Source organism: Perna viridis, chromosome 2, assembly GCF_037379345.1.
Source record: "Perna viridis isolate PV_CMFRI_1.1 ecotype Kerala chromosome 2, ASM3737934v1, whole genome shotgun sequence".
NCBI classification, from domain to species: Eukaryota; Metazoa; Mollusca; class Bivalvia; order Mytilida; family Mytilidae; genus Perna; species Perna viridis.
The window spans coordinates 22266856-22293639 of NC_142446.1; the positions used below are offsets into that span (position 1 = coordinate 22266856).

At 31.9% G+C, this 26784-nt stretch overlaps 3 protein-coding genes across 9 annotated transcripts in view; 2 read left to right on the plus strand and 1 right to left on the minus strand.

The window, feature by feature from the left end:
* The window catches only part of LOC148624062 (transmembrane protein 196-like), a 321118-nt gene that overhangs the window by 225487 nt on the left and 68847 nt on the right, over positions 1 to 26784 (plus strand). The gene's annotated exons all lie outside the window — the stretch shown is intronic.
* LOC148624076 (signal recognition particle 9 kDa protein-like) lies at positions 1217 to 7349 on the minus strand. Its single transcript, XM_088566554.1, has 4 exons — positions 7201 to 7349; positions 4639 to 4707; positions 4073 to 4180; positions 1217 to 1419 (listed from the first exon to the last, which is right to left on the minus strand). Exons 1-3 carry the CDS (start codon positions 7270 to 7272, stop codon positions 4085 to 4087), a joined length of 237 nt encoding a protein of 78 aa, XP_088422680.1. The 5' UTR covers positions 7273 to 7349; the 3' UTR covers positions 1217 to 1419; positions 4073 to 4084.
* Positions 7367 to 26784, plus strand: part of LOC148624077 (uncharacterized) — a 40219-nt gene continuing 20801 nt past the window's right edge. For 2 of the 7 annotated variants that reach the window (XM_088566546.1, XM_088566551.1), the window contains exons 1-2: positions 22727 to 23140; positions 24894 to 25065. In XM_088566546.1, the coding sequence (XP_088422672.1) occupies positions 23121 to 23140; positions 24894 to 25065 (192 nt within the window). In that variant the 5' untranslated portion in view covers positions 22727 to 23120. Of the gene's footprint in view, positions 7500 to 7733; positions 7920 to 20788; positions 21181 to 22726; positions 23141 to 24893; positions 25066 to 26784 lie in introns of those variants that run through there. The other 5 variants (XM_088566549.1, XM_088566548.1, XM_088566550.1 and 2 more) reach the window with 5 other exon arrangements.

Here is a 26784-nt window from a genome sequence, read left to right on the forward strand (position 1 = left end):
TTGATTTGATTTGATTTTTTGAGTTATAACCTGCACTGGATTGGGTACTAGACCCTCTAAAGAGCCTGAATCACTCCCCTGACTAGATAAGCAACGTTCTATTTTTGTAAAAGTGGCCATGTTTAATTCCTAACACTCATACCTAAGGAACAATATCAATTTTCGTTGAATTCTGTCCAGTAGTTTCGTCGGAGAACTTTTTAAAAGTAATAAAATAGCAAAAAGATCTTGAAGAAGGGCAATAACTCCAAAATTGCTGAGGTCTCACTAACCACTTGCGGGTCAAATGGCCACCCCCCCTATGTAGTACCAAAAACACACTGAACCTAGACATATGCATTGTAAGTGCATTATTTGTGTGTATTATGATTAAAAGTAGTCAAAATAAAGCTAAGAATGTGTACTTTAAAATCATATATATAATTAATTACAAAAGTGTATGAATATTGTTTACATGTGTGAGTAATTTGCCTCCATGCTGTCAGTTAGCAGAACAGGTAAAAATGTGGATTTTCAGTATTATTTATTCAAGTAAATTTTGTGAAGAATTTCTACAATCATCGTACCATTAGCATTATTTTGGAAGCCTTACTTTCCAAGCTTCGCAACGGTATGCAACTTTTAAGATGTCATTTGCCCTGGGAATTCACAGTGAGACTTTGAAAATTACTTTTTTAACATGTAAAGTAATGGAAACATTAGAAGTGGTTAGTGAGACCTGAACAGATTTTCACCAAAATTTGACCACAGATCATGCTGTACACTTTGACATGTGTCAGAATTTTCCTTCCCCAGGTACCTCATATCTTAATGGAACAGCCTTCAGTTACACCTGTAATTCTAAACAGATTTCAATAAAATTTATACCAAAGGTTGCCACCACAAATCCCTTCTACAAGTTAGGAAATCAATTTTGTTAATGGTGACTGACTGCTAAAAGACTTGCTAATATAAATTTCAGGCACTTTTGGTCCTGGATTGTTCAACAACTCTCCCATTTTCCCTTGGCAACCATTATTTCTTTTTGAATTGTTTATCTTACTCAAAATCATATTTTTCAGTATCTTGGTTTAAATACAGGTCTAGCTAAATAGTGGTGAATAGTAGTTAGAATGTAGGCAATGAAAATTAGTTTGCTATAAAAACTGAAGCAGACAGTTACTGTAACATGTTATCCATGTATGCTCAATGCTAATTTTACATAAAAAAAGATAAGTTTAATACGAAATAACAGTTTATTAATATTCTAAAAACACTTAATAAGATAAATATATACAAAGTCGTTTTTTCAAACAATAATACAAATAATCTTAATGTTCATAATGTGTCCTCACAAACAAAATTATAGATGTTATACAATACTGTTAATCTTGTGAAGGTAGACAGTAACTGAATGCAATAGCTGATGTCAAGAAGATCCTGTAAAAGATGTGAATAAGTCATAGGTCAAATTAAGAACGCTTAATATCAGGCTAGATATGACAGTCATAATGAACAGCTGTGGCATGACACACCCAGAATGTTTTAAGTTCATTAACTCAGAAATAAAATACAGAATTTTCACAAATAGTCCTCCATGTCAGTAAAACAAGCATTTCAAGAGTATTGCATGGCAATACAACATCCCCAACCTGAAGAAATTTATGTGAAGAAGAACAGAATGCAAACCATGCATAATTTGTTAATGAGAAAAGTGGAAAACAGAACCTGCAGTAAAAGGGCTATAACTCAGCAAAATTTAACAAAATCTTTGCTTTATCTGAAACTTGACAAGGTAAACCATGAACCAAATATCAAACATAGATCTTCAAGCAAGCTTCACAAAGTGTAACAAGATACAACTGCAGCCAGTTGAACTCTGTTCACTTGGGGCAAGTGTGGACACAACATCAGTTTTTGACACACTAAACATAGGGAATTGCAGTTCATTATGGACACAATTGATTTGGATACAAAATTGCACAATATTTTAAAACTCAATTTAAAGTACTAAGTACTGCTTGAGAGTGCATTCATGGATCACTTTGTACCTCATTATCTCGAAGACAGTAAATAATCAGAGTAAATTTGCCAAGCATACTTCTTAAAGCTCTTGTATTAAGCGGAGATTTTTATCAGGAATCAGTTTTTTTTTTAAATCGTAAACACACAAAAAACTGGAGGCTCGAAAGAGCCGGAATTATCCATCTGTCCTGATAAGCAACATACTATTTTTGTAAAAGCTGGCGACGGACACCAAGTGATGGCAATATCTCACATGGCCTACAGCCAGGTGAGCTAAATATCAGACCAAAAAACTAAGACCATTTTTTTGGGCATGGCCTCTTTTGGTTCCTTATAATTTGGACACCGTAAGAGATATATGGTTGAAACATAGGCAGGAATTTTTATGAGGAATCTGTAAAATTTTCAAAATCAGACCAGAAATAATAAAGTTTATGTCTTAAGGTGTGGCCCTAATTTGGCTCCAATAGACTGACAAGACAAAATGCAATTTAAAACTGGCAACTCATAGCAATGTCCCAACGACCCCAAAAGTTGAAGTGCAAGAGTCCATATCTTCTGAAACATTTTTTGAATCAAAACTATATTTGAACTACAAATGAGACAATCCTACAATATTTATTTCTATAGTGTACCATGTACAAATTCAATGAAGTCCTCTAACTCGTGGAAATTTTGTTGAATCAAAATGGTAGCACAACATAACTAGGAAGAATGACTTATAATCCTACAAAATTTGAACAGAATCCGTTGTGCGGTATCTGGGGAGTTGCATCCACAAAGTGTGACAGACGAACACCAATATTTCTATGTCCCAAACTGTGGCAGGACAATAATTCATAATACTCCATAGAGCAGTTTAGAAGGAGTTATCCCAATGAGGTATAGGTACCAGTCTTGCATTGCTTATCCCTGAGCAGGTGTACATCAAAACATGGAGGGTATAAAAATATAGTGTCTTCTTTAAGTCTCTTTACAAACAAGATATTGACATGACTTATAAAATAGAGCATAACACTATAAGATGACAAACTTTTTAATAATATTCCTTCATAAACAGCTATATATGATACCCAACCTTCTTATCAAATAACATCAATTTAGGAGGAGTTGTGCTTGTGAGGTTTAAACATGTAAAACCCTTAATTTGGATTATCTCCCTTTGGAATCTTCCAACAATAATTATGTTACGAAAATTTAACTTTATAACATACAAATGTTCCTCAGAATCCTCAGAAAAGGTCGGTTTGATTAGTGCAAACAAAAAAGTAAGTACATGAAATGGCTATTTATAGTGCAAGACTACTTTTCTGTCTGATCTTCCTACTCGCCCAACTTTTTTTGCGGGAAATCAATTTTTCACATGTCCTCAGAAATGCTATTAATTAAGTGAAAGTTTTATTGAATCAATTTACATATTTTTTTAAAAATTCTAAAATATGCACTTCACTATAGAAGTCTATGGAAATAATAATGCATGACTGAGACCTGTAAACAGTTGAATTACTTCCCTTTGTAGGTATCTGACAATAAATTCTGTCCTCCATGCAGTTGCACGCCTAGGCATGATGTCTTGCAATCCCAATGGCCATAACATCTCATCAAAATTAATGGAGTGGAGTTGTGTCACAACATATAATTCAGTCTTTCCATAGGTTCAATTTTTTTTTTTTCAGGACATTCGGTCCAGTTAAAACATACTATTTTCAGGACCGAACCAAGTTTTATCGTCCATTTTGACCTGAATCAAGAATGACTAATATCGGAAATTTTCCTGACTTACGGTTTGTTATTCCAGATTTTTTTACCGGCCCTGTCACATTTTTACCGGTGATATCCGACTGTCCGACGAACCTTCGGAAAGACTGATATGTGGCAGACAAACTGACAGATAGACATACAGAGAGGGTAATTCCTATCACTTTGTTTACAGCAGTATCAAAAAATTGTGTAGCAGTATTTTTTACCAGATTGACAACCAGGCAATTCACTTTTCAATCAATTTCAGAAATTTTAATCTGTATATTACAATTAACAAAAATTCATAACAACTATAGCAGTTCATTACCATCATAGAAATTCATTTTTCTTTGGATGCCATGTGTCTCATTAACTGGTTAGTTAATTTTTCCAATCTTTTCACATCCTGTGCATGCTCTGTTCTGTATTGTAAACACTAAAAATACAAACAAATAAAAAAAATAAGATATACTAATGCTGGACACAGGGCAGCTGTGGTCTCAGAAGTTTGCCAAGCTCTTTTGCCCTTTTTACTCAACCATAAGCACCCCTTTGAAGGACAAATCTACATGTATTACTTTCAGACAAAAAAAAAAAAGACAATTATAATATAATGTTGTGGTGAATGAATATAGCAAACTTAAGTGACCCTTACAAGAAATATGACTTGAATTTCTTTTTAGATACCGACAACTTAAATTTTTTGATGTTGTGAAAATTAGAGGTATTTTTAGGACCAGGCTTTTGTGCTACCATTACTGTTATGCCCCAGCCAATCATTTGCTACTAATTTCAGCATTTCATATAGATCCATTCAGTTGTAGTCAAATTGTTATCAAGACGACATGAAAATGCATGTTTCTGTCCTTTTGTTAAAGATTACAAATTTCTTACCACAGAATCATCAGTTATCTTCACATTTAATTTTCCATCACAATGTCTGTATTTGGTAACAAATCTACACTAAAAAAGAAATACTGAATAAGTTCATTTTCAAATTTTATCCACAAAAAAATATATTTATTCACTTTACCTACTATACGGTAATACCCTATGTCTAAGTTCATGAATGTACATAAACCGTAGAGAGGCCAGTATTTTTTTAGTTTAAAACAAGTGTAATAAAGTCAAATGATTATCAATTGTCAACCCACTATTAATAACCAATAATACATACTGCTAATGATTATGTCTGAAATCCAGCATGCTCAACATAACACCAACAATCACACCAAATAAAAGCTGATAAGTAATGAAGTGATTCAGCTGCTGGACTGCAGACAACACAAGGAAGTGGAGTATACAATGCTAAATGCATGTACTTGTTATAGTATACAGGGTTCTCCATGGCTGGAAATTTAACCATGGAAAAAATTTAACGACACAATTTTCACAAGAATGCATTAAAGATATAACAATGTTCATTTTATTGTTTTCAGGTACTGTTAGAATATGATTTTCATCTCATTCAGTGCATTCTTCCTTAACTTTTTTCTAGCAAATGAAATTTTCATGTTTTAGAATAAATTAGAAATACTGTGAGCAAGCTCACAAAGAGAATACCCCCCCACCCTACTTTCAAAAGGACTCAAATGTAAAACCTTTAATTTGAATTTATCTCCCTATGAAGTCATCCAACAGTAATATTAATATGCCTTCATGCACATCTATATGATACCCAGACTTCTTATCAAATAACATCAATTTAAGAGGAGCTGTGCTTGTGAGGTTTACACATGTAAAACCCTTGATTTGGATTATCTCCATTCAGAGTCCTCCAACAATAATTATGTTCCTTCATGCACAACAGAACAATAGCATTGCAGGGTAAACAAAAGCCAGCCATTTTGTTGTTCAGCAAAAATCTGATGAAATAAAACATTGTTCTAGGAATTTTATATATTCCTTAATTAGGTAAACCAGTTTCTTTAGGTTGACAATGGTTTAATATTCAACCTTCATTCAACTTTGCATTTAAAAATAGCCACATGTATTTGGCCAAGGCTAAGTTATCTTTGACCTTATACTTAAGTCAGTTTTGATTGGCTCAGTATAAATATTTTAATCCGATTGACACTTTCCTTAATATTAAGAAAATATTAATAGCACTTTATATCTTTTAAAGCCAAGATTTAACGAATCTAGTGGTAGAACAGCCAATCAATTAACCTTCAGTGCATTCATCAGTAGAAGGAACAGCCACGGAAAAAGAAGTTCTAGTTATTGGTGCGGTGTGGGTATTGAATCCAGCAACCATATTCGATAAAATATTTCTAGTTATCCAATTCAACTCGTTTTTTAAGAATATTTTTATCAATTTGTTCAAGTTATACAGAATATTTATTGTCTCATTTTCAAAGCTATAGCGTATGTTTACTTCCTGTGTAAAATGTGGAACTTTGTAACAGGTGCTGAAGACTTTCACATTTCTGGTGATACCAATTGTCACATGAATCACAAGTTACATTCCTATGACTATCACACTCTTGATTACAAGTTTCAAAAGGGTATGAACCCATGATTAGAAAACAAATAAGTCAACAGAAATTGAGAAAAGAAATAAAAAATTAAAGAATATTTAATGCAATGTTTCACAATGTATACAATTCAATGAAAATATAGGAAGTGATTTGTAACTGGCCGTAGGTTCATATTTATATTTTATTGTGTTAATTACATTAATGGTTGTTAATTAGATCATGTGAATTTAGCTCACATTTGTGGCACACTTTGTCGGCTCGGGTGATTAGAATGCTGATTAATTGGATTAACGGATTAGGTAATGCAATGGCCAATTTGCATTCCATTGTAAATGTATGGATCACCAACCCTGAACTTTCAGAAAGACAAAGAAATTAAAATTTAAGTGTATTTGTATTTTATTTCTATTTTTTACTTTCATATTTTCTGTTTTACCCAAATATTTCAATTAACCAATGTTTCAGTAGAAAGAACGGAGACTCTGAGTGCATTTCTGATCTCCCGAAAAGCTATAACTACATTGTATATAAAAAAATAATAAATGTATTAATTTAACATGTATTAATTCACATTTATTTATTTCATTTCTAAATTCAACTATTCAAACCGGCAGGCATATACATTTCTTCTGCTGGCATATTTTAACCTGGCAGGTGTACGCAGGCATTTTTAAGTAGGACCGCTCAGTGGTGGTCAAAACAAAAAAATATCTCCAGCGCCGAATCCCAAAAGCACTCAAAGTGTAACGTAGCTTTAACTTTTTCTGTGATTTTAATGTTAGATCGCTAAATCAGAAAAAAAGAAAAAGATCAAGAGCTACGATTTCGCAGCTGTAATACTGCCACTACTGGCAAAAAAAATAGACGATTTTATGCCATATTGACTATTGTCATGACTGTAGTCTAGTGAAACAGAAACCATATTTTGCATTGATTCTGTTCAATTTGGCAAACATTTCCCATGTTCAAACGATACCTTCGATGGGTCGTTTAAGTATAAACGTTCAGCGGCTTTTGAAAAGTCTTCCCACGACGAGATATAAGGCATATTTCAAACAGTTGACGTCTGCTTCTAACGTGGAACTATAACCGGAAACTTCTAAATGGGTAAGGTAAATAGAAACTACGGTGCGGAAAATAATTAAAAACATTTTTCGAAAAGGAATGCTCAGAATTTTTTTTTCTGTCAGTCAAGGAGTGTTTGTCATGGTGTAATATAAAGTCCTTCTGTCAGTTAACGAAACAACTGATCTGTCGGGACAATAACCAGGGAGTGTATGTATTAAGTCCCTGCAATCATTCAGAATAACATTTATTTCTAGTCAAGTTTTTTTTATATACAGTATAGTTAGTGACTCCGGAACAAATAATCATGTTGCTAAATTACATATGCGGACAGAACAGCCAAATCCTGTTCATTTTGTACGATATCGTATAAATTCTAAAACATATAACATGCGCGATGCGTTAACTTCCGTGTTAGCTTTTTATTAACCCAATAACTGTTTCCCACAATTCATCTGATAAATTATAGGAGAAAAATGGCGTCAATTTTACCAGGAAGCCAATGAGATAGAATGCTTATGAGTATTTTTCCAATTTCTATGTTGTAGGAGAGTTAAACAGGCTTGTATTTTACTGGTTTAGTCAGAAGCTACAGCTCAGCGTCCTGACCCATCTGGAAATATGAGGCAAGTACTGTTTTATTCATTTGTTTATAGTTTTTTCTACTGTACCTGACATAGGATGATATCGACTGTACAAAAACAAATCTATACAGCATGTTATTGTTGACAATCTGTGCATGTTTGACAGTGGTGTCTTATGTTATACCAAGTAAAAAAATCATAAATTGGTAGTTAAACGCAGGATATCAAGCTCCATTGACTTGGATAAAAAACAAGCCATACTTTAACTTAAGTCATTTTCAGTGAATGCATGGTCAACGTTTCCATAACCATCAAAAGATCATATGTCCCGCATCAATGTTTACACCAGTCCCAATCATTTAATCAATTAAGCGTGTGCCTCTAAAACTTTGGATAATTGTTAATCATCACCTGTTGTTACATAATCATCACACATCTTTTAAATTACGTCGCATCTCTAACCACTAAAGCCCTAAATTACTGTTTATGACCCTAATTAACGGTTCATCTGTCTACCCGAGATCAACTGGAAATGTCGTTATTCGATCCTCTCGGGTTTGTTCTTTCAGTAAATAAAAAAAATGGTGTCCAAAATTTGTTTACGGTATAAAGTTCAGAAAGCGGTAGATTTTCTGTTTCAACGGTAGAATGGTAGGAAGGTTTTAATTCCTGTAGAATTGAACTATCGCCAGAAGGTTCACATGTATGAAATACGTACATCCAACATTCATTAGGTTACAACTTATCTAAAAAAAACTTCCCCCAGAAGTGAACAAAGTACTGGGACCAAGAAATCACTTCTCAAGGGACATTTCGCTGGCCTCTTTACCTGGTTTTCCAAAAAATTGTGCCTGACAATTTGGAATTTTCCTTCCTTAAGGAAAAATATTTTTTCAACATTTTGGGAAAAGTCTTCCAGCCAAACAGCAAAGTTGATAATGGTGTCATTTTCATTTGCAAGAGTCACGTGACATATCGTCGTCAGAATGGCGATGTTTTTAGTGGCATGAATTCTGATGGAAACTCGCTTTGTGTGACCATTTCTATTACCATCGGTAAAAAATAAAGTAAACATACAAATCATTGAACATTTATCTACATATTTTTCCTTTCATATCAGCAAAATTAATCAGTAGGAATGATTCTGTCAGCTTTTAAGTCACCTACCCCTTTCCTAGAAATTTGCCGGTTGCCGGCAAAAAATTAAGATATTTTCACTTTCGGACTTTGAACAGCTCAGAAATTTCAAGATGTTAAAGTATCCACAATCTTAGACTACTTCACAGAGTTTCCAGTCATAATCTGGTGTGAAATGCAATTCTGTCAGCTTTTTCTAAATTAAGCATCAAGCAAGGGAAGTAACCCGGTATGGAAGTTACCAAAAGAGTTAGTTTCTACCCATATATTCAATTAAAAATGTCTAAAAAATTATGTAACTAGGTTATAATTAAAAGAAGAAACAATCTTTTTGTCAAAATGTTCTCCTTGCACTCATCTGTACCAGAATGACTTAAGATTATAAGCCAAAGTGGACAAAAAAAAACATTTTTAAAATTAACTATTTATTTTCTAATACTAGAAAACTATGCCTTAGTATTATTATAAAACTGTAGTTTAATACAGGCCTATGGAATTAGAAATACATTTTTATTACAAGGAATTCATTTTCATGTTAGAATTTGATTCTTGAATATCAGAACTGAATTTTTAATATTGAAAAAAGAAAGTTATTTTTTTATATTGAGAATTCATATATTAAAATTTTAATTTTTGATATTAGAAATTCTTTTTTTATAAAAAAAAAAATTAATTTCTTATGAGAAATTAATTTTCTTATAATAAAATTCCTTTTTATATTTTCTATTATTATTGTCAATTGAATTGAATTTAAAGTTTTCTAGTAACAAAAATGAATTTAAAAAAAAAAAATTTTTTTTCTGTATAAAATGTACATGTAGCCTTTTTTACACTTTGGCTCACTATACACAATGAAAATAGTCTTGTAATGTAGAACCATTACCATGCAGTGCATATCTGTCTTAAATAACAGATTCATGAAATACACTGTATATTGCTGATTGTTTTAAGTTTTGTCCAATACTGGTATTTTTTGAAAAAAAAAATTGAAAGTGAAGAATACAACCATCAGGAAATAAATCCTTTATTTGAATAACATAAACAAACATGTAAATTGAGATGCATGCATACACCAAGACACACATACCACTGTGTTTATACATGTAACTAAAAAAATACAAAGAACATAATTATTTCCTGTCTTAAGTGGATAAGACCAGGTGGACTGACAAGGAATTTCCAAAGTTTGTTCACAACATCTGCACACTGACTGTGGAAGGAGATTATCAAATAATTTTCTAAAATATAAAACAAAATTATTCCTTTGAAATATCATAACTTGACAGATACAATACCTCCAGCAGCATGTGCATGTATTTATCAACTAGATTCTAAGGGGTGGAAAAATTCTTTCTACACAGTTTATTTTGTTTATATTTTTTTGTTGTTTTGAAATACAACAAAAAATGAACAAGGTGTTTTACAAAAAAAAAAAAAAAATAAAATAGAAATTTATTAATGGATATCTTGTGACTGATTTTACTAGTCAATACATAACACTATTAAATAAAGAACTGATATATAAGTGGCTTCCGATTTTATTATTTACTAACTTAATTATTCAACATATTAATTTGCTGACACCTACCATTTTTACTGTCGTTAATTGTTTTCCAATGGCATGTATCCTTAATGACAAGAGAGAATGGATATCATACATTTTTGTATGTACTGACCAGTTGTGGAAGGTACATGTATATTAGGTAAGGTATAAATCATAGCAGGACATGAATACACAATAAGTATCATGAAATAGATTCTTACTTGTATTTCCGTATGCAGTTTCTGAGCAAATAAAAAAAAACACAGTTCCCATAAAAATGCTAGGTTAACTGAGGAGAGAAAGGTTGAGGTATTGTTCAGGTTTGATATATAAATATGCATGCACTGAAGTCTCACCTTTGGCAAAAAAAAAATAGTAATACACAAAACAAATGTAAAATTATAACACAAAATTGACTATATCACAGACACAGTCTTTCAAAAATTGCCAATACAGTTGACAGCTATCAAGGTTATGTCATGATAAATCTTTGTATGGTATTTCACAATAGATAAAAGAAGAAAGTCCAGAATGTTTCAGTCGTGTGTAAAATTTTGTCATGTTTTCTCAAAGCAAAACAAATGATGGGCAAAAAGGGGGAGGGAGTGATTAAGCAAGTACCTCCAAAAACCTACTCAAGATAACCAAGTTAGAATGAAATGAATAATACGTAACTCATTTCCAACTCTAATTTTACCATACTAAGCGGGTTCAGTGGAATTAGAGTGAAACTACACAAGAAAATTTAATGACAATGTGCTTTCAGAAGCATTGCAAATAAACATTGAGAGTGACCTTGAACATGGGATTCCCATTCAGATCTTGAAGTTCATTGAACAACCTATGTAGAAAATCCTTCTTTTAATAGATATGATGTGTCAAATGCATTTCTGTCAGCTTTTCCATTGGCTCAAAATCAAAACATTGAAATCTTGTTCTTTGAGAGGAGGACTTTCTATGCGTTCTTTTTCCTCATTGGTCCGTCTGAAATGTTTTTGTTTACGTCATTTAGCTGAAGAATTTATTTTTTGTATTTAATACAATTTTTTGTTTACCTGTATTTTAATTGATTTTAATTAATTTAATGATTCTTTGAAGCAGGGGAAATATTGAATTTTCCCAGGAAATTTATTGCTGCCATTTTTAGAGTTATCTGTTCATGGGTCACTGTAGATGAGATCAAAGGGTTTCGGGGTCATGGAGGCACTTTGCTGTTCGACTATTTAGAGGAAACAGCTGATATTCGGCTGCAATAAAAGGGTAACAAAATTACTGCATGTAGCGGCAGTTGTTCGTTACCTTTCTTACTAACCGCTGCAGACAAGCATTTCGAAATTTTCAGACATTATTCAAATTATTTTTCATCAGACTATAGGATAATGTTACGTCAAATCATTCTTTTTTTTCCCAACTTTGCAAGATACTTGCATTTTCTGAGAGGGCTGGCTGCAGTGACTATACTTCATGACTTCATAACGTGTGGCGCTGTTTTGGAGCTTGGCAGGGTACAATTGTATATGGATAATCAGAACCTGTGCAGACACATCAATCAGGAAGGGAACAAGTACTGAAATTAGAGTTTAACTCTATTTGGGGTACTATCTCTCATATGATGTGTTTTTTTTGTTTTTGTTTTTTTTTTCACATTATAAAATTATAAAGTTTGGAAACTTTCATATTTTAGTTGAAAATAGGAACATTTATTGTATTTGAATATTTACACTTCCAAGTTATAAGAGGTTGACTCTACCGTTGAGGGCCTTAAAATATTCTCATGTTTGGTTTGACCAGACCATAGAATTGTAATTAAACATAGGTCTATGTTGATGTGCATGTATCAGTCACACTTTTATTTGATTGGTTAATTGAGGGAATTTAAATTGCCTGGGAGCCATTCAGAACTACCCATTCCATATGTTGAAATGGGAAAATCTTAACTTTTCACTGGTACATGTAAATTTCTTCCAATATAGTAATTAACATTTAAGTACATTTAGCAGTTTTTATTTAAACCAGACATTAGGTGATTCATGTAATTCTAAAACCCACTGAAGTCACTTTTACATATGTATTTCTTGTACAGAAACAGTTATTGATCACATATTAACCAGTCTTAGTTTTTCATTTGGAGGCTAAAAACCACTAATTCCACTTCCCATAGGCTTCTATGCTAATTTCACAATATTCAGTGGCTTCTCTGGACTTTACCTTAACTTTAACCTGCAGAGGACTATATATCAGCATGATTCTACATATGTCAGCTCACAATCCTCAGAATGGCATGTGGGGTTAGCAGACTTGCAGTGCAGTACTGGTCACCGGAAGTGAAGTGTCTATAAATAGCATGGGAAATCCCAGTGTTTTCACAAGATAGGGGTATATTTAGAAATCATTATGGAGATTAGGCTTCACATCACAAGAAGCAAAATGCACCTATAAAATGTACAGAAATGTTTTTCCTTTCAGAAACTGTTTAAATTTTTCAAATGAGATGAAAACTTTTTTCACAGCACTATGAGGAACAGGGGTAATTTCTGCGTAGGACTATTTTTGCGTACGTTCCAAATGCTCATTGGTTGAATTGGTGGTCTGTAACCTAAAGAGTCACTTTCTGTCTTAGAAAAAATTAATAACCATACAAGTATCTTCCTATACACATACTGAATGCATTTGCAAAGTTTCAGTGAAATGTGACAAGCACTTTTTTAAATATTTGATTTTTAAATATAGGGTAACCAAGTTGCGCGAGCAAAAAAGTGACAATATTCTACCATACTTAAATGCATTAAATATTTGCAAAGAACTTCTTCTGACTTTTCAAATAAAAAAAAATCAATCACAACTTGTTTTTTAACAATATTAATAAAGAGATAGCCTTTACAAGTAGTCATTTTCTGAAAAATTGGTCTATTTTTAAAAATTTATTTCTGACATGCCTCCCCCTTTTTCTTGATCACATGTCAAAAACCCTAAATCTTTAAATTTTCGCAAAAGGTGATATCTTTGGCTTTAAATTTGTAAATACAGTGTTTTCACAATTAAACATGACAAGTAAAGGGCACCTAAAGCAAAAAAAGTACTCAAAAATGCATTTTCCATGTTGCCATAGGGAAATGCTTATATGTCCTTAACCGCAGTAATGAAAGTGAGTTTTTCCTCATTTCTAATCAAATTTTTGCTCAAATTTACACAAAACTTGATTTCAAGTGCTGATTACCACCATATTTAAGTAAATATAGCCCTCAAAGTTAAATATTTGATATTTTTACTAAATTTTCTACACTTTTCACAAGATAGGACATAAAATTCAGCCAAAAAGACCAATTTTCCATAATTTGGACCTATAACTTAAAAAAATGCATATTTTGAAGGATTTTTGTAGTGTATTCCTCTCATAGCAAAGTTTACAAGATCTTCAAGTAGTTTAAAGCTATTTCAAGAAACTTATCATTTTGCCATGGCCTCAGCTTAAGGCTAAAAACCACTAATTCCACTTCCCATAGGCTTCTATGCTAATTTCACAATATTCAGTGGCTTCTCTGGACTTTACCTTAACTTTAACCTGCAGAGGACTATATCAGCATGATTCTACATATGTCAGCTCACAATCCTCAGAATGGCATGTGGGGTTAGCAGACTTGCATTGCAGTACTGGTCACCGGAAGTGAAGTGTCTATAAATAGCATGGGAAATCCCAGTGTTTTCACAAGATAGGGGTATATTTAGAAATCATTATGGAGATTAGGCTTCACATCACAAGAAGCAAAATGCACCTATAAAATGTACAGAAATGTTTTTCCTTTCAGAAACTGTTTAAATTTTTCAAATGAGATGAAAACTTTTTTCACAGCACTATGAGGAACAGGGGTAATTTCTGCGTAGGACTATTTTTGCGTACGTTCCAAATGCTCATTGGTTGAATTGGTGGTCTGTAACCTTTTGAGATAAAAATTATATAGATTGTACATAAAATTGACACCTTGCAAGAGTTGTCATTCTTGATTTGGTTGATTTTAGTGAGAGATAAATATATGACTTTCTCAATAGTTCAAGTACAGATCTGAATATGGAAAAGAGAATTGTTTTGTAAAAAATATAGCATACGAAGATTGAAAAAGCACCATTTGTTCGGTGGGTTTTTCTTCACCATGAATCATTTTTAATATTGGAACTATGAATTTGATATGGACTGGTACTTAAATGTCCTGGATTATCTGTTCACAAGATCATTTAAACTAAGATTTTTTATATATGAGTGTACATGTAAATAAAGAAGTTTTGAATTACAGTGTAGCTTTGAGGTTTTATGTGCAAGTCGACATCATGCACCTGCAAAGCGTCATCTAGCAACTCTTCCTATTTATGTACATAATACTTAACATCCTTTAAAAGTTAATCAAAATTACAATAATACAAAAATGTATCCCTCTTTTTTATCAAAATTTCATATTAGGAAAACCACAAAATATTTGGGGTTGTAAATTGGTATGGTGTTACTGCCTGTAAACATTTGGTTTTTGTGTGATAACTTGAGTATTAGTTGATTGATCTTTATAAAATTTTATTGCAAGGTTCTAAATCGCAAAAAAGACTTTGTATGGATTTTGGGGATTAAGGCCCCAACTGTTTTAGAATTAAGGTCAGAAAAGTGGCCTCATACAAGCATTTCATGGAATTTAAGTATATACATGTGTACATGTATTAAATGTAACTCCATTAAAAGCATAGGAGTGTCTTTTTTTTTATTGGAACCTGACTGTGTTGTTTCAACTGATTTCAGATATTATCTTACCATTTTCAAATTATAGGGGTTCAAAGGGACCACACCAAAAAAAATCACCTTCTGTATTTTTGGTACAATTTTTTTTTACTTTATTTTTTTTTTTTTTTTGTGTGTGTTTTGGCTGAGGCCCCAGCTCTTTCAGAATTAGGGACCAAATGGGGCATCAAATTTATAGCATATTGTGCTGTATTGTGTCCAAACCAGTTGTTGTGTTCATAATGAACTACATTGTTTAAGTCCCTATGCTTAAGTGTGCCAAAAACTACCATTGCCCCAACTGTTCAGGGTTTGACCACTGTGGTCATATCATGCTGCCTTTTGCAGACGCTTTTTATATTTATAATTGGTAAAAAAACATACAGTATTTATAGGGTAGTACACCAAATTGGGGGGGGGGGGTAACCCTGTTTTCAGGGCTTGTTCCTAACCTGTCAAACGCAGATCACAACAGAATTTAGAAACATCCTTATGGATGAGTGTTTACTTTCGTGTAAAGTGAATAAAACACATCAATTGAATCTGAGATAAGCATCCAAGAAGTACATGTACAAAACGTTTATAAATTTTTCAAATGAACAACTCCTATTTAATTGAGGAGGAGAAAATTATGGTAGCTGTTTTTTTACTTTAAAAAACAAACCCCTTGTCTGTCACTCATGCGTTTATGTTACAGTCTGCATTGGTTGTCACTGCATCAGTTGAGTATCTTCTTTGTTCTTGTGTGTAGTCACTTTTACATTGAACATTGAATTATAATTCAATTAATCTATCCAATTGTTTCTCCCAATAGCCTCATAAAATATCAGTTTAGACATACATGTACGTGTATACCTATTTGTATGTACATGTACATTGTAAAAATGAACTACTAGCCAACATATCTGTAGTTCATTAGTAATCCAGTTTTATTTTATCACAAGTTTCGTTGTGTAGTCATATACATGTATAATTGGGAGACCATTTTTGCCATTTTGTACATTTATTGAATATATTAGCATACCTCAATAATTACATTTATATACTGTTCAGGGATAAAAGATATTTAGAAATACACATATACATGTACGAAAACTAGAGCATATGAGCATTTCTGCTTTGCTATTGAAAACCAAAATGCTCTTTTTTGACTGAAAATCATTAAAAAATACTTATCCTAAAAATTTGACTGAAGCAATTTCTTCAAAGAAATCTTAAGTGTCAGTTGTGAACAAAATGTCTTCTAAGTGTATAAATTGATCTTAAAATCACAAGAAAAGGTCATTATTTTGATAGTTTTGGGTACAAATGTAATTTAAAAAAATATTGGATCCTCCCATTTGGCCAGGGTTACTTTTTCCTTGATTGAGATATTTTGAACGAAACCACACGATTACATGTATATGTAAATACTTTTGCAATACATGTAGATGAGCTTTCATTTTAGAAGAAAAGCATTATATTATTACTAAAAATGAGGGTAGTAAAAATGGGAACCTGGCAAATGGTCTCCCTAAAAAGACTGTCATATATGCCATTGATTTTGGCTTGGTTTCAACATACACTGTATGAAATAGCACAAACGTGATATGCTCTAAAATCGGGTAACTTCCACTAGAAACTTGGTTCTTTTGATATCATTAATCAACATTGTCCCTAAGTTGGAACAATGAGAAGCATATAATCAGAATTTGTGGTTAGTTAGCATCTTAAAAATGCTAAAAATATTTAACTAACCACAAGTTCTGATTATATGCTTCGCATGAAAAGAATAATTTGTGAACAAAAAATTCTAGGTGTAAATAACAGTGGAAACACTAGAAAATCTTGAATATCAAGTATTTGGCTACGTAAAAGCTGAAAATACATGTATGAGGTTCTCTATAAACAAATAGTAGAATGAATCATTTAAATTTTCAAGTATGATAGCTAAGAACTGAAATATGTTTATTACATATGGTCAACATACATGTACATGTTTATAAATTTTGTGGTGGTATGTTGCTGACAATGGCTGAAGACACTTGGTTTTAATGCAATAACTTGAGTATTAATATGGATCTAAAATTTGAATTCTTCATTTTTGTAAATGAAATTTTACGACAAGGTTCCTTACAACAAAAGAAAGTGTGAGTTACTTAAGATGTTCTGATGTCATTAGTATAGTTCTGCCTTTTATATACAAATGTATTAGTCTATACAGATTTCTGTGATTCATTTTTGTTTATCAAATGAGGGGCTTCTTTTGAACCTACCGGTACAGTTTACAAATATAAATTACCGGTATGTCAGTTAACAGATTACAGTGAGAAGGTTTGTAAACGGTACACATGTACCTTTTAGCCTGTGATATATGTAGGTCCTTGCTGATTTTTTTGGGCCATGGCCATATGGAAATAAGGGTAAAAAAATCAAAATAATTTGAGACAAACGGCTTATTATAGTGCCAAGGGAAACAACTCAGTTTTTACATACATGTACATAAAGTTTTGATAGTATTAGTTCTGGTAAAGTCAGGTACATGTACATGTAATGATTTTTTTCGAAAGTTTTTGTTTTAAAGCTAGCCTATACAGTGTATATACATATACAACTACATATTCATGTAAATGAAATGATTTCTTGTACACAGGTAAATTTTGAAAAATATGCTTTAAGAGGAATTTTCTCATTTCTGGCCTTATGTTTTGCAAAGAAGAGGATCATTACAGTGTACCCATTTGCACCATGAAAATTGATTAGTTCAACATGTCTACCCTGGACTTGACTTTTTATGAGCAAATTGAGGGGGGGATTCTATAAAATCAGAGGACGCTTACCATACCGGTACACCTGTTCCATGCTCCCAGTTTACTGTTTATTTTGGTTATTTAATGTTCTTTGTTGTGTATGTCCCAGAAGCTTAATAGTAAGAAGTCTAGCATGATACTGAAAGTCTGTGTAGTGACGGCAAGCTCTGACATAACATATGAGTTATGATATTAAAACTCTGTACCATATGGTATGGAGGTGCTGAAGGAATGTTGCCACAGATGAAAGGAAAGTTGACAATTCTGAATGAAAAGTCATCACGTTTGTCATAAAGTTTGATCAGTTGTTTTTCTTTACCATTGATCTTTAAATGTAGGTCAAGATATGAGGCTGACTTCGCAATGGCTGTAGTAGCCTTTATCTCAAGTTCTGTGGGGTAGATGTGATGTATCAAATTCCGAAACTAGGATTGTTTAATGATAATAAGTCATCTATATAGCGGAAACTGAGATTAAAGCATCTAACAAAACAATGTACTTTCTTTTGGATCAGATCAGCTATAAAGTCAACGTCATAAAAGTGAAGGAATAGGTCAGAAAGTAGAGAAGCACAATTTGTTTCCATTGGAATGCCTACTGTTTGTTGAAAAACTTGTTCACCACACCAAAGGAGAGTCAATCCAGTTTTGGTATTTCAGAACAATTCTTTTGATTTGCTTAGATACATTTTTCGTAAAATTCTTCTGATCATTTGGGAGAATTGAACACGCATAATTTTTTTTCTTTGTCAGTTTGATTAACTTTTTAAAATGTTCTAATTACATTTAAGGCCACAGTTTTTTAATTTATTGGTTTACGGATTTTTGACTGGATGATATGGAGTTGGTCGGTCTGAAAAAATAAAAAATAAAATGGCAAAAATACAAATCTTCAACTTATATAAAAGTATTATTTTTTTATCTTCAAAGATTCCATTATCTATCCTGACATAGTTTAGAAGTGGAATTCCAGTCTACTCTATGTACCTGCACATCATTCATAAACACAAATTCTCTTTCCAGTCTTTTAAATGTCCAATAAATTCAATGGACAATACTTGAACAACGTTAATTTCCTCTAATATTTTGGTATCTATAGTTTTCCTTACAGTGTGATATAGTTAGGTTAAAATAAAGGTGGTAAAAAGTGAAGTTATAATCAAAATGGAAATTCCAGTTTTAAAAGAGGGTTACCATAGTAAAAAACATATACTGTTTAGTTTACCATTGATCATTGTTTTGGTGTAAACGAGCTGTGTTACAGTAGGGTTGAGTCAAATGTCAGTATAAAAAAAAATACCTACTAAGTACAGAAGGAAAAAAAATGAGTATGCACACAGATTTCATTAAGTGAAAAAGAAAAAAAAACAACTATTACACTGAGAGACTACATAACCTTTAAAAAAAACTTAAAAATATAAATTGACATTTGGTTTTTTTTTTAATCTAAAAAAATACATTAAAGACTAGTAATTATCCTGTTATTTAAAAATTGTTTATAAAATTTCAATAATTATGGATTGTTAAATGGTCTTAAAAAGAAGAAGACAACAAATTATGTTTTAACTAAATTTTCTCAATTGTTTTATAAGCTCTCTTGCTGTTGCTACTTCCTGTAGAGAATAAAAACAAATCCACATGGTTTGTAAACTCTTGAATCATTTACAGGAACTGTTTACATTCTTTTCATTTAAAGGTATTGTGATTTTTATCATCTCTAGTCTGTGTTTACTTGTTTCCCAAACTACCAAAACCCTTTAACATGTATTGAAGTAGTGAAATTTATGCAGCAATCTCGCTTGATCTTCTCACTGACTTTGCTTTGTCAAGCTGTTGAATGAACAAATCTATAAGCAGGCATTGTCCGTAACTTTATTTTTTTAAAATAGATGTTTCAATTTAGCACTTGGCATTTTTTTTTTTTTGTCATTGACAGTATAAGTAATAATTTGAAAACTGAAATTCCAATTTTATTTTTTTTTCTCCTAACTGCAAAATTGGGTCGGTGGATCCGTAAACCAACAGTATAAAAAAACTGTGGCGTAACTAAAATTATTAAAGGAAGCATAGAACCTGGAATCAACAAATCTGTTCAAATTACATCTAATTGTGGCATGTTGTGTCCATACTTGTTATAACTGTTCAGGGTTTGACATTTGTGTTGATATCATGCTGCACCTTGCGGAACATTTCATTCTATAAAAAAATGACATCTCATTTTATTAATAGTGAAGAATAACATTTGTTATTCAAGATGTCTGAAAATATAAATGCATTTAATAAATAAAATTAGAATTCCAATGATTGTTTTTTTTTCAGCTAATCAGTTATTGATCAACTTTTGAACAGAAATTTCTAATCAAAATCGTTTATAAAAAAAGGGTTTTGTTGACTGAGCTAATTAATTGATTATCCTTTGATTACAGACTGATAAGGAATCATTATGATTTATTAGTGATGTCGAGGATTTGTTTATACATGGTACACAAATTTCAATTATTCACTTGGAGTTAAAAAACATATTATACAGAAAATAGGTTGTGTTAGAAACAGGTGCTAATTGATTCAAGTCTGAGATAACTAATAACAACCATTTTACAAAAAAATGTCTTCAAGCTACATTGTACATATGTATATTATACTTTTAAAATCATTTATTTATAATCTAACTGTATAAAAGTTGTTCTGTGTAGCTTACCTGGATGTATGTCTGTGACCCAGACAGAAAATGTTCAGCTTCTCATTCTCAAGCTTGTCTATGGATTTTTTTGACAAAATATATTGATGATTTGGCTTCAATGTAGGATGGTCAATGGAGTATGAAAACAAAGAGATGCTATTGATATTAGTTGTTGCTTTTACTAATAGAATATTGCTTACTTGTTGTATTTCCTATACAGTTGGTGTGCTCTTGTCTCGATAATGGCTACTAGATTGAATTTGTGTTGAAATAAATAATTAACTGAGCTCAGTGTAGCTATCAAATTACATACTTGAATCTCTCTCAGTGAAAGAATATTTTCAAGACAAATGATGGAATTGTTGGAAGATGGTGAGGATTTATACAGCACTCCTTATGGGTAAATAGTTCATTATGTTTACACTTTCCTATTTTGTTACTTGTTTTGTTACTTTTTTGCAATTGACCTTTTATGTTTGATATTTTAAAATTGTGTGAATTTTATCAATAATTTTGGACTCAATCAATGATAGACATTTTTATTTGATGTAGATGACTCAGGGGTTTAGAATGAAGCTAATAGTGGCTGAATATCAGTCATATGTGTAATGTTGTATTGATCCTAGAGGTTCAGTGTATTATGATTAAAAACTAATAGAGCATAACACGATGTTATATGGTGCCATATTGAATATATTACATTCATGAATTTTTTTATTGTTATTAGTGGCTAGATCCCATACTTATTATATAACAACAGTGAATTACATGTACATGTACATATCAATGTTTTAAGTTTCAACAGGAAATAAGAGTCACTGTTTTAAGGGCCTGTTATATTATTTAAAATGATTGACTTACAGTCAAAGACACAGAGAAACATGACATTGTGACATTTAATAATGTATATACTAGTACCCAAAATGTATTTACCCCGGTAATGACTAAAAGTAATGATGCATTATTGTGATTAATCTGTCTGTGCATCTATGCACTTCATGTATAGAGAGGAATCTTTGCATGATTTATAGAAATGATGTCAGTTGTGTCCATATCTGTAGGTCAAGCTTCGCCATTGGCACCCAAGCTACACAACTCATAAGTCATACTGTTCTAATTTGTGTCTGTCTTTTGAAAATATATTGAAAGTGACATGTGGGTGACTGACATTTCATTTGCTTAGGTGCTGCTACTCATTTAAAATACCTTGTAATAACACTTACATGTAGAGCTAAACTTTTGCAGTCCAATAATGGCATGGTGCTGTTGTCATCATCTGTGTTGTTGGTGTCAGTTGACTTTTTGTTTTCGTTATATAACTTGAATATTAATTAGTAGGTCTTAATAAGAATTTTACAACAAGGTTCCAAACCTAAAAAAGAAGGTTGTTACATGTATTGATTTTTGGGGCTATGACCTGGAATGTTTTGGAATAAGGCCCTAATAGGCACCAAGACAGGCATTTCATAAAATTTTTCTATTAAATTGATGTTACCATAGGTTCCACACCACAAAGTGAAGGTTTTGATGGATATAAAGGTTCACAGGCTTAACATTTTAGGAATGATGGGGGGAAGGGTAGCAAATCAACATTTTTCCTGAACTTTGAATAAATTGCTTTGAAGTAAAGTTTGAATGGTGTGTCCATACTTGTCACTTATGTACATGGTTCACCATTCGATCTCTGAAGTAAACCTGCACCTTGCCAAACACAAAAAGACTTTAATTGTAAGTTTACACTAGACCCTTTGGAAATAGAATGTGTTCTAGAAATTTCATTACTGTATAAGAATAAAGGCTGCAAAAAATTGTTGTTGGTAGATTGATTAGTTATGGTTCTACCATCTGTCAGAATCCCTGTTGAGGGTTCATATGACATCATTTACAGATGAATCAGCTGGCATCATTTCAGACACTTTTATCCATTGATTTTCTTATGGCAGACTTGTTTCTAACTGTTAAATAGGAATATATCATATGATTTTTGTCTACATTGTTACATCCTATTGTTTTTTCAACTTTTGAAAGTGAAATTGACCTGATTACAACAAGATGATCACAAATCACATATAGAAGGATCTTTTATTATTATTTTAGTTATAGTATAAACAATATTCAATGCATTGTGATGCAAAACATGTTAAAAAAAATATGTTGTAACCAAACCAAAAGCAATACCTTACACAACTACACAAGCACTTATGAAGGCCTGTAAACTGGAGTGTAATCAACATAGATTGGGAAGTAGTAGATTTTAATTAATTTTAAACAGGATGTAGTTAAGATTGTGTTTTACAGAGGATGTACATGTATAACAATGTTTTATCTTGTTTTATATAGATGAAGAAGTGGCTATACAGGTACTTGTATAGTATTTTTTTAAATATAGACTGCCTTTTCAGTGTAGATATACTTTATAAATATCCATAATGATATTATGCATACATGTATAAACATGTAAATGGTCTTATAATTGAATTATAATTAAAATGTTTATTTGAAAGTATGTGAAGTGCCTTGTTGACTGATACCACAATCTTATGTCATAATGCTATATAATAAATATTGTAAATAACAGTTTTTAATTTTATTCCCACTTTTTGTAGTAGTTTGGCAGAGGCTTCTTATTTGGCATCCTTCTTTTTATCCACAGTTGGTTGAAAAGAAGGACACCTATTGGTTTGAGGTCATTGGGTCAAAGGTTATAGTGACTATTAATGAATTTAATATATATATAAATTAATATTTGTGTGTGAGTGAAACAATTAATATCTGCTCCTGATTTCAAATTTCAAATAGAAGCTGAACTGGCAAGAATGACACCCACTTATTTGAGAGTGATTGAACTTTCTCTCTGCTGTTGTAAAACATACTATTACATGTACTCTGAATTTGTATCTGAAAAAGAAATGGCTGTTTATTGTTTGTTAAAAAAAAGACATACTTTAAATTTCCCCATTTTTCAGTCTTTGTGCAACAAAAACTGGAGATAAAAAAAGCTCAAATGCCATATTTTAATTACTTTTCAATTTTCAAAATATGTCTACCAGTAAATGTACATTTTGTTTATCAAAAACTGACAATTGTGAATGTGAAGCTTGACAAAATAGGTAAAATAGAGCATAGCAGAAGATTGTACTTAGGCTATTTTACTCTACTAATACAAAAACTATGTGTATGAACAATTATTATGATGTCCAATCTTATTTTACCAGAAAGCCTTCCAGTCAATGTAGGATTATATTTAAGGTTATAGGTTATTTATATGAATTATAAAAGATGTATTCATTAATTGGCGTTCATAAATGATATCCGTTTAAAGTGCAAAACTTGCATAAAAATGGTGACTTAAATATGTTTTTCTTGTAAACCTCTACTCTATAGTGACAGTGTATGCATATAATACTGTCATTGCACATCTTAATGTTACTGTGATTTATATTATGTTGGGTACTATTAATTTCTCCATGTAGCATGTTACATGTATGTCATACAATTATTTACAGTTAGCAGAGATTTCTTGTAGGCATGACAAATGGTATGGTCAGAATAAAAGTCTTGCAATTTTAATTGATTATAACTGACAAACACATTTTTTGAATTTATAATATATTCACTCCATCTGTTATTGTAACTTAGTGAGAAAAAACTTTTTTTTTAAATTTATTTTGATAAAACTCACATGTAGGTGGGAGTCCTGAAAACAAAATGTAGATGTGAATGAAGAAAGATCATTAATTTCAGGTGTCTTGCTTTAATCCAATGAAAGGGTTTTACCTTTAACATTTCTAAAATTGTTTGTGGGGGTCACTTATACATGTAGTTCTTGTTTCAGTTTTGACATGTGATGGGAGATTTTTCAACTGTCTCAAGTGTTGTGTCCTTACTTGCCCCAGCTGTTCTAGATTTGACTTCTGTGGTTGTATCAAGCTACACCCAGCAAAACATTTTATAATATTTATCCATGAAAAAAATTAATGTTATTAAGTTATTGAGATCTGCTTAGAGAGTCATCATAGACTGGCCAATGATCATAGTCTATGTTTATGTATTTTTTTTTCTTAAGATTTGTGAAAAGATAACAATAACTTTCAATGCATTTATTATTTTCAGTGAGGTGCCCATAGTTTCAGCCAGGGCCAATGTTATGCTATATGATGACCCAAGTAAAAAATGGGTACCTGCAGGCACTGCACAACAACAAGGTTTATCTAAAGTACAGATCTACAGACACACAGGCAATAATTCATTCAGAGTGGTTGGCAGAAAAATGGCCAACCATGAGGTAAGTTTATATTGAACTTAGAAATGTGCATTTTGTACAATTTACATATGTCATACTGATTCTTATTTCTGTATTACACCATATACATTTTTACTTGTACTATTTATAAGGAAAAAATATTTATAGAAGTAAAATTTCATCAGAATTAAGTGCTTTATTAAGGTTGAATATTATGTCCCTACTTGTCGAAACTATCTGAAGTTTTATCAAGCTGGACTCTTTGTAGTATTTTATTAGTTTTTGTTTGACCTGTGGACACCACTATAGATCATGAGCAATTCACCATGATACACCTATCACAAGACAGAAAAACCAAAAGACAGCCACCCAAAAATTTACCAACTTAACACAGATGTATTAGGCAGATGTATTAAAATACAGTGGGCTAGAAATGTATTTTATCCATGCAAGGCCCAAAAGTGTGGTCAAGGACATTAAAGGACACCTCAGTCAGTCATATGTATCATATAATTAAGATCTCAAACCACCTTCTTGCTTGTGTTTGTGCACTATATGTTTCTGAAACCTAATAAAAATCTTGTACTTTTGACTTTTCTTTAAGTAAGTTTGTCATGTAGTGACCTTATTTAAATGCAAAATTAAGTTAGTTTCTAGAGGGATGGAACTGTTATCTGCAGGTTTTTTTTAGTGCATTTGATATTAGCTTGAATGATATGATAAGCTAATGTTAGTGAGATTTCTGTATTATTTATTTAATCATTCACTTTCCTATTTGTTAAAATTGTTGATTTGTAGAGCACATACACTTTGATGCTTATTGAAGGCATTTCAAATATCAAAGGGTTCAATAAAATACGAAATTGATACAATACTTCATGTACTTGTAAAGAGAAGGAAGTTAGTTTGAATGCCTAAGTGTATGGGGATAATTCGTATCACTTCTGTAAGTAATACCTACGTTCTTCCTGAATGTGTCAATATGTGTTACTTTGTCAGACAAGATATCATTACCTCTGGATTTGATTTCAGTTGTAAAATTCAGGGAAGTTTTCTACTGACACTACTATCAAATTATATTTTAAAAGAAGTAAGGTTTAAGTTAACATAGACAGACCTGTTCTGAATGTCTTCAGTTAGGTTAAAGTTTACCAAGACACGCCTGTACTGAATATCGTCAGTTAGGTTTAACATAGACTGGCCTGTACTGAAGGTCTAAAGTTATGTTTAAGTAAATGTAGACTGGACAGTACTGAGTTTCGTCAGATAGGTTTAAGTTAACCTAAGCAGGCCTGTAGTGAATGTTTTCAGTTAGGTTTAAGTTAACCTAAGCAGGCCTGTAGTGAATGTCTGCAGTTAGGTTAAGTTAACCTAGACTGGCCTGAACTGAATGTCTGCAATTACGTTTAAGTTAACGTAGACTGGCCTGTACTGAATGTCGTCAGTTAGGTTTAAGTTAACCTAAAGTAGCCTGTACTGAATGTCTTCTATAAAAGATTACTGTGGAAGTATTATTATTTATTGGGTACCAATTTTCGTGGTTTTCGTGGATAGACCAAACCACGAAATTTAGTTCCCAACAAAATGAGGATTCTCCTTGATATGTATTTTGCAAACCTCAAAAACACGAATTCAAGAATCCATGAACTTGTGCTATTTTCATAATCCATGAAAATTGGTATCCACGAATTAAAGTAATTTCACAGCACTTTCTGTCATGAACTTTCCCCTCCATTTAAAACTTTTATGAATAAAACAAAA

Bases quoted from the DNA above. Each gene is read 5' to 3' on its own strand.
- LOC148624076 (XM_088566554.1), bottom strand. From the start codon at position 7,272: ATGCCTTATATCTCGTCGTGGGAAGACTTTTCAAAAGCCGCTGAACGT. The intron at 4,708-7,200 runs GTATCGTTTGAA...TTTCTTTTTTAG, and splicing joins ACTTAAACGACCCATCGAAG to TGTAGATTTGTTACCAAATA. The intron at 4,181-4,638 runs GTAAGAAATTTG...TTGTATTTTTAG, and splicing joins AGATAACTGATGATTCTGTG to TGTTTACAATACAGAACAGA.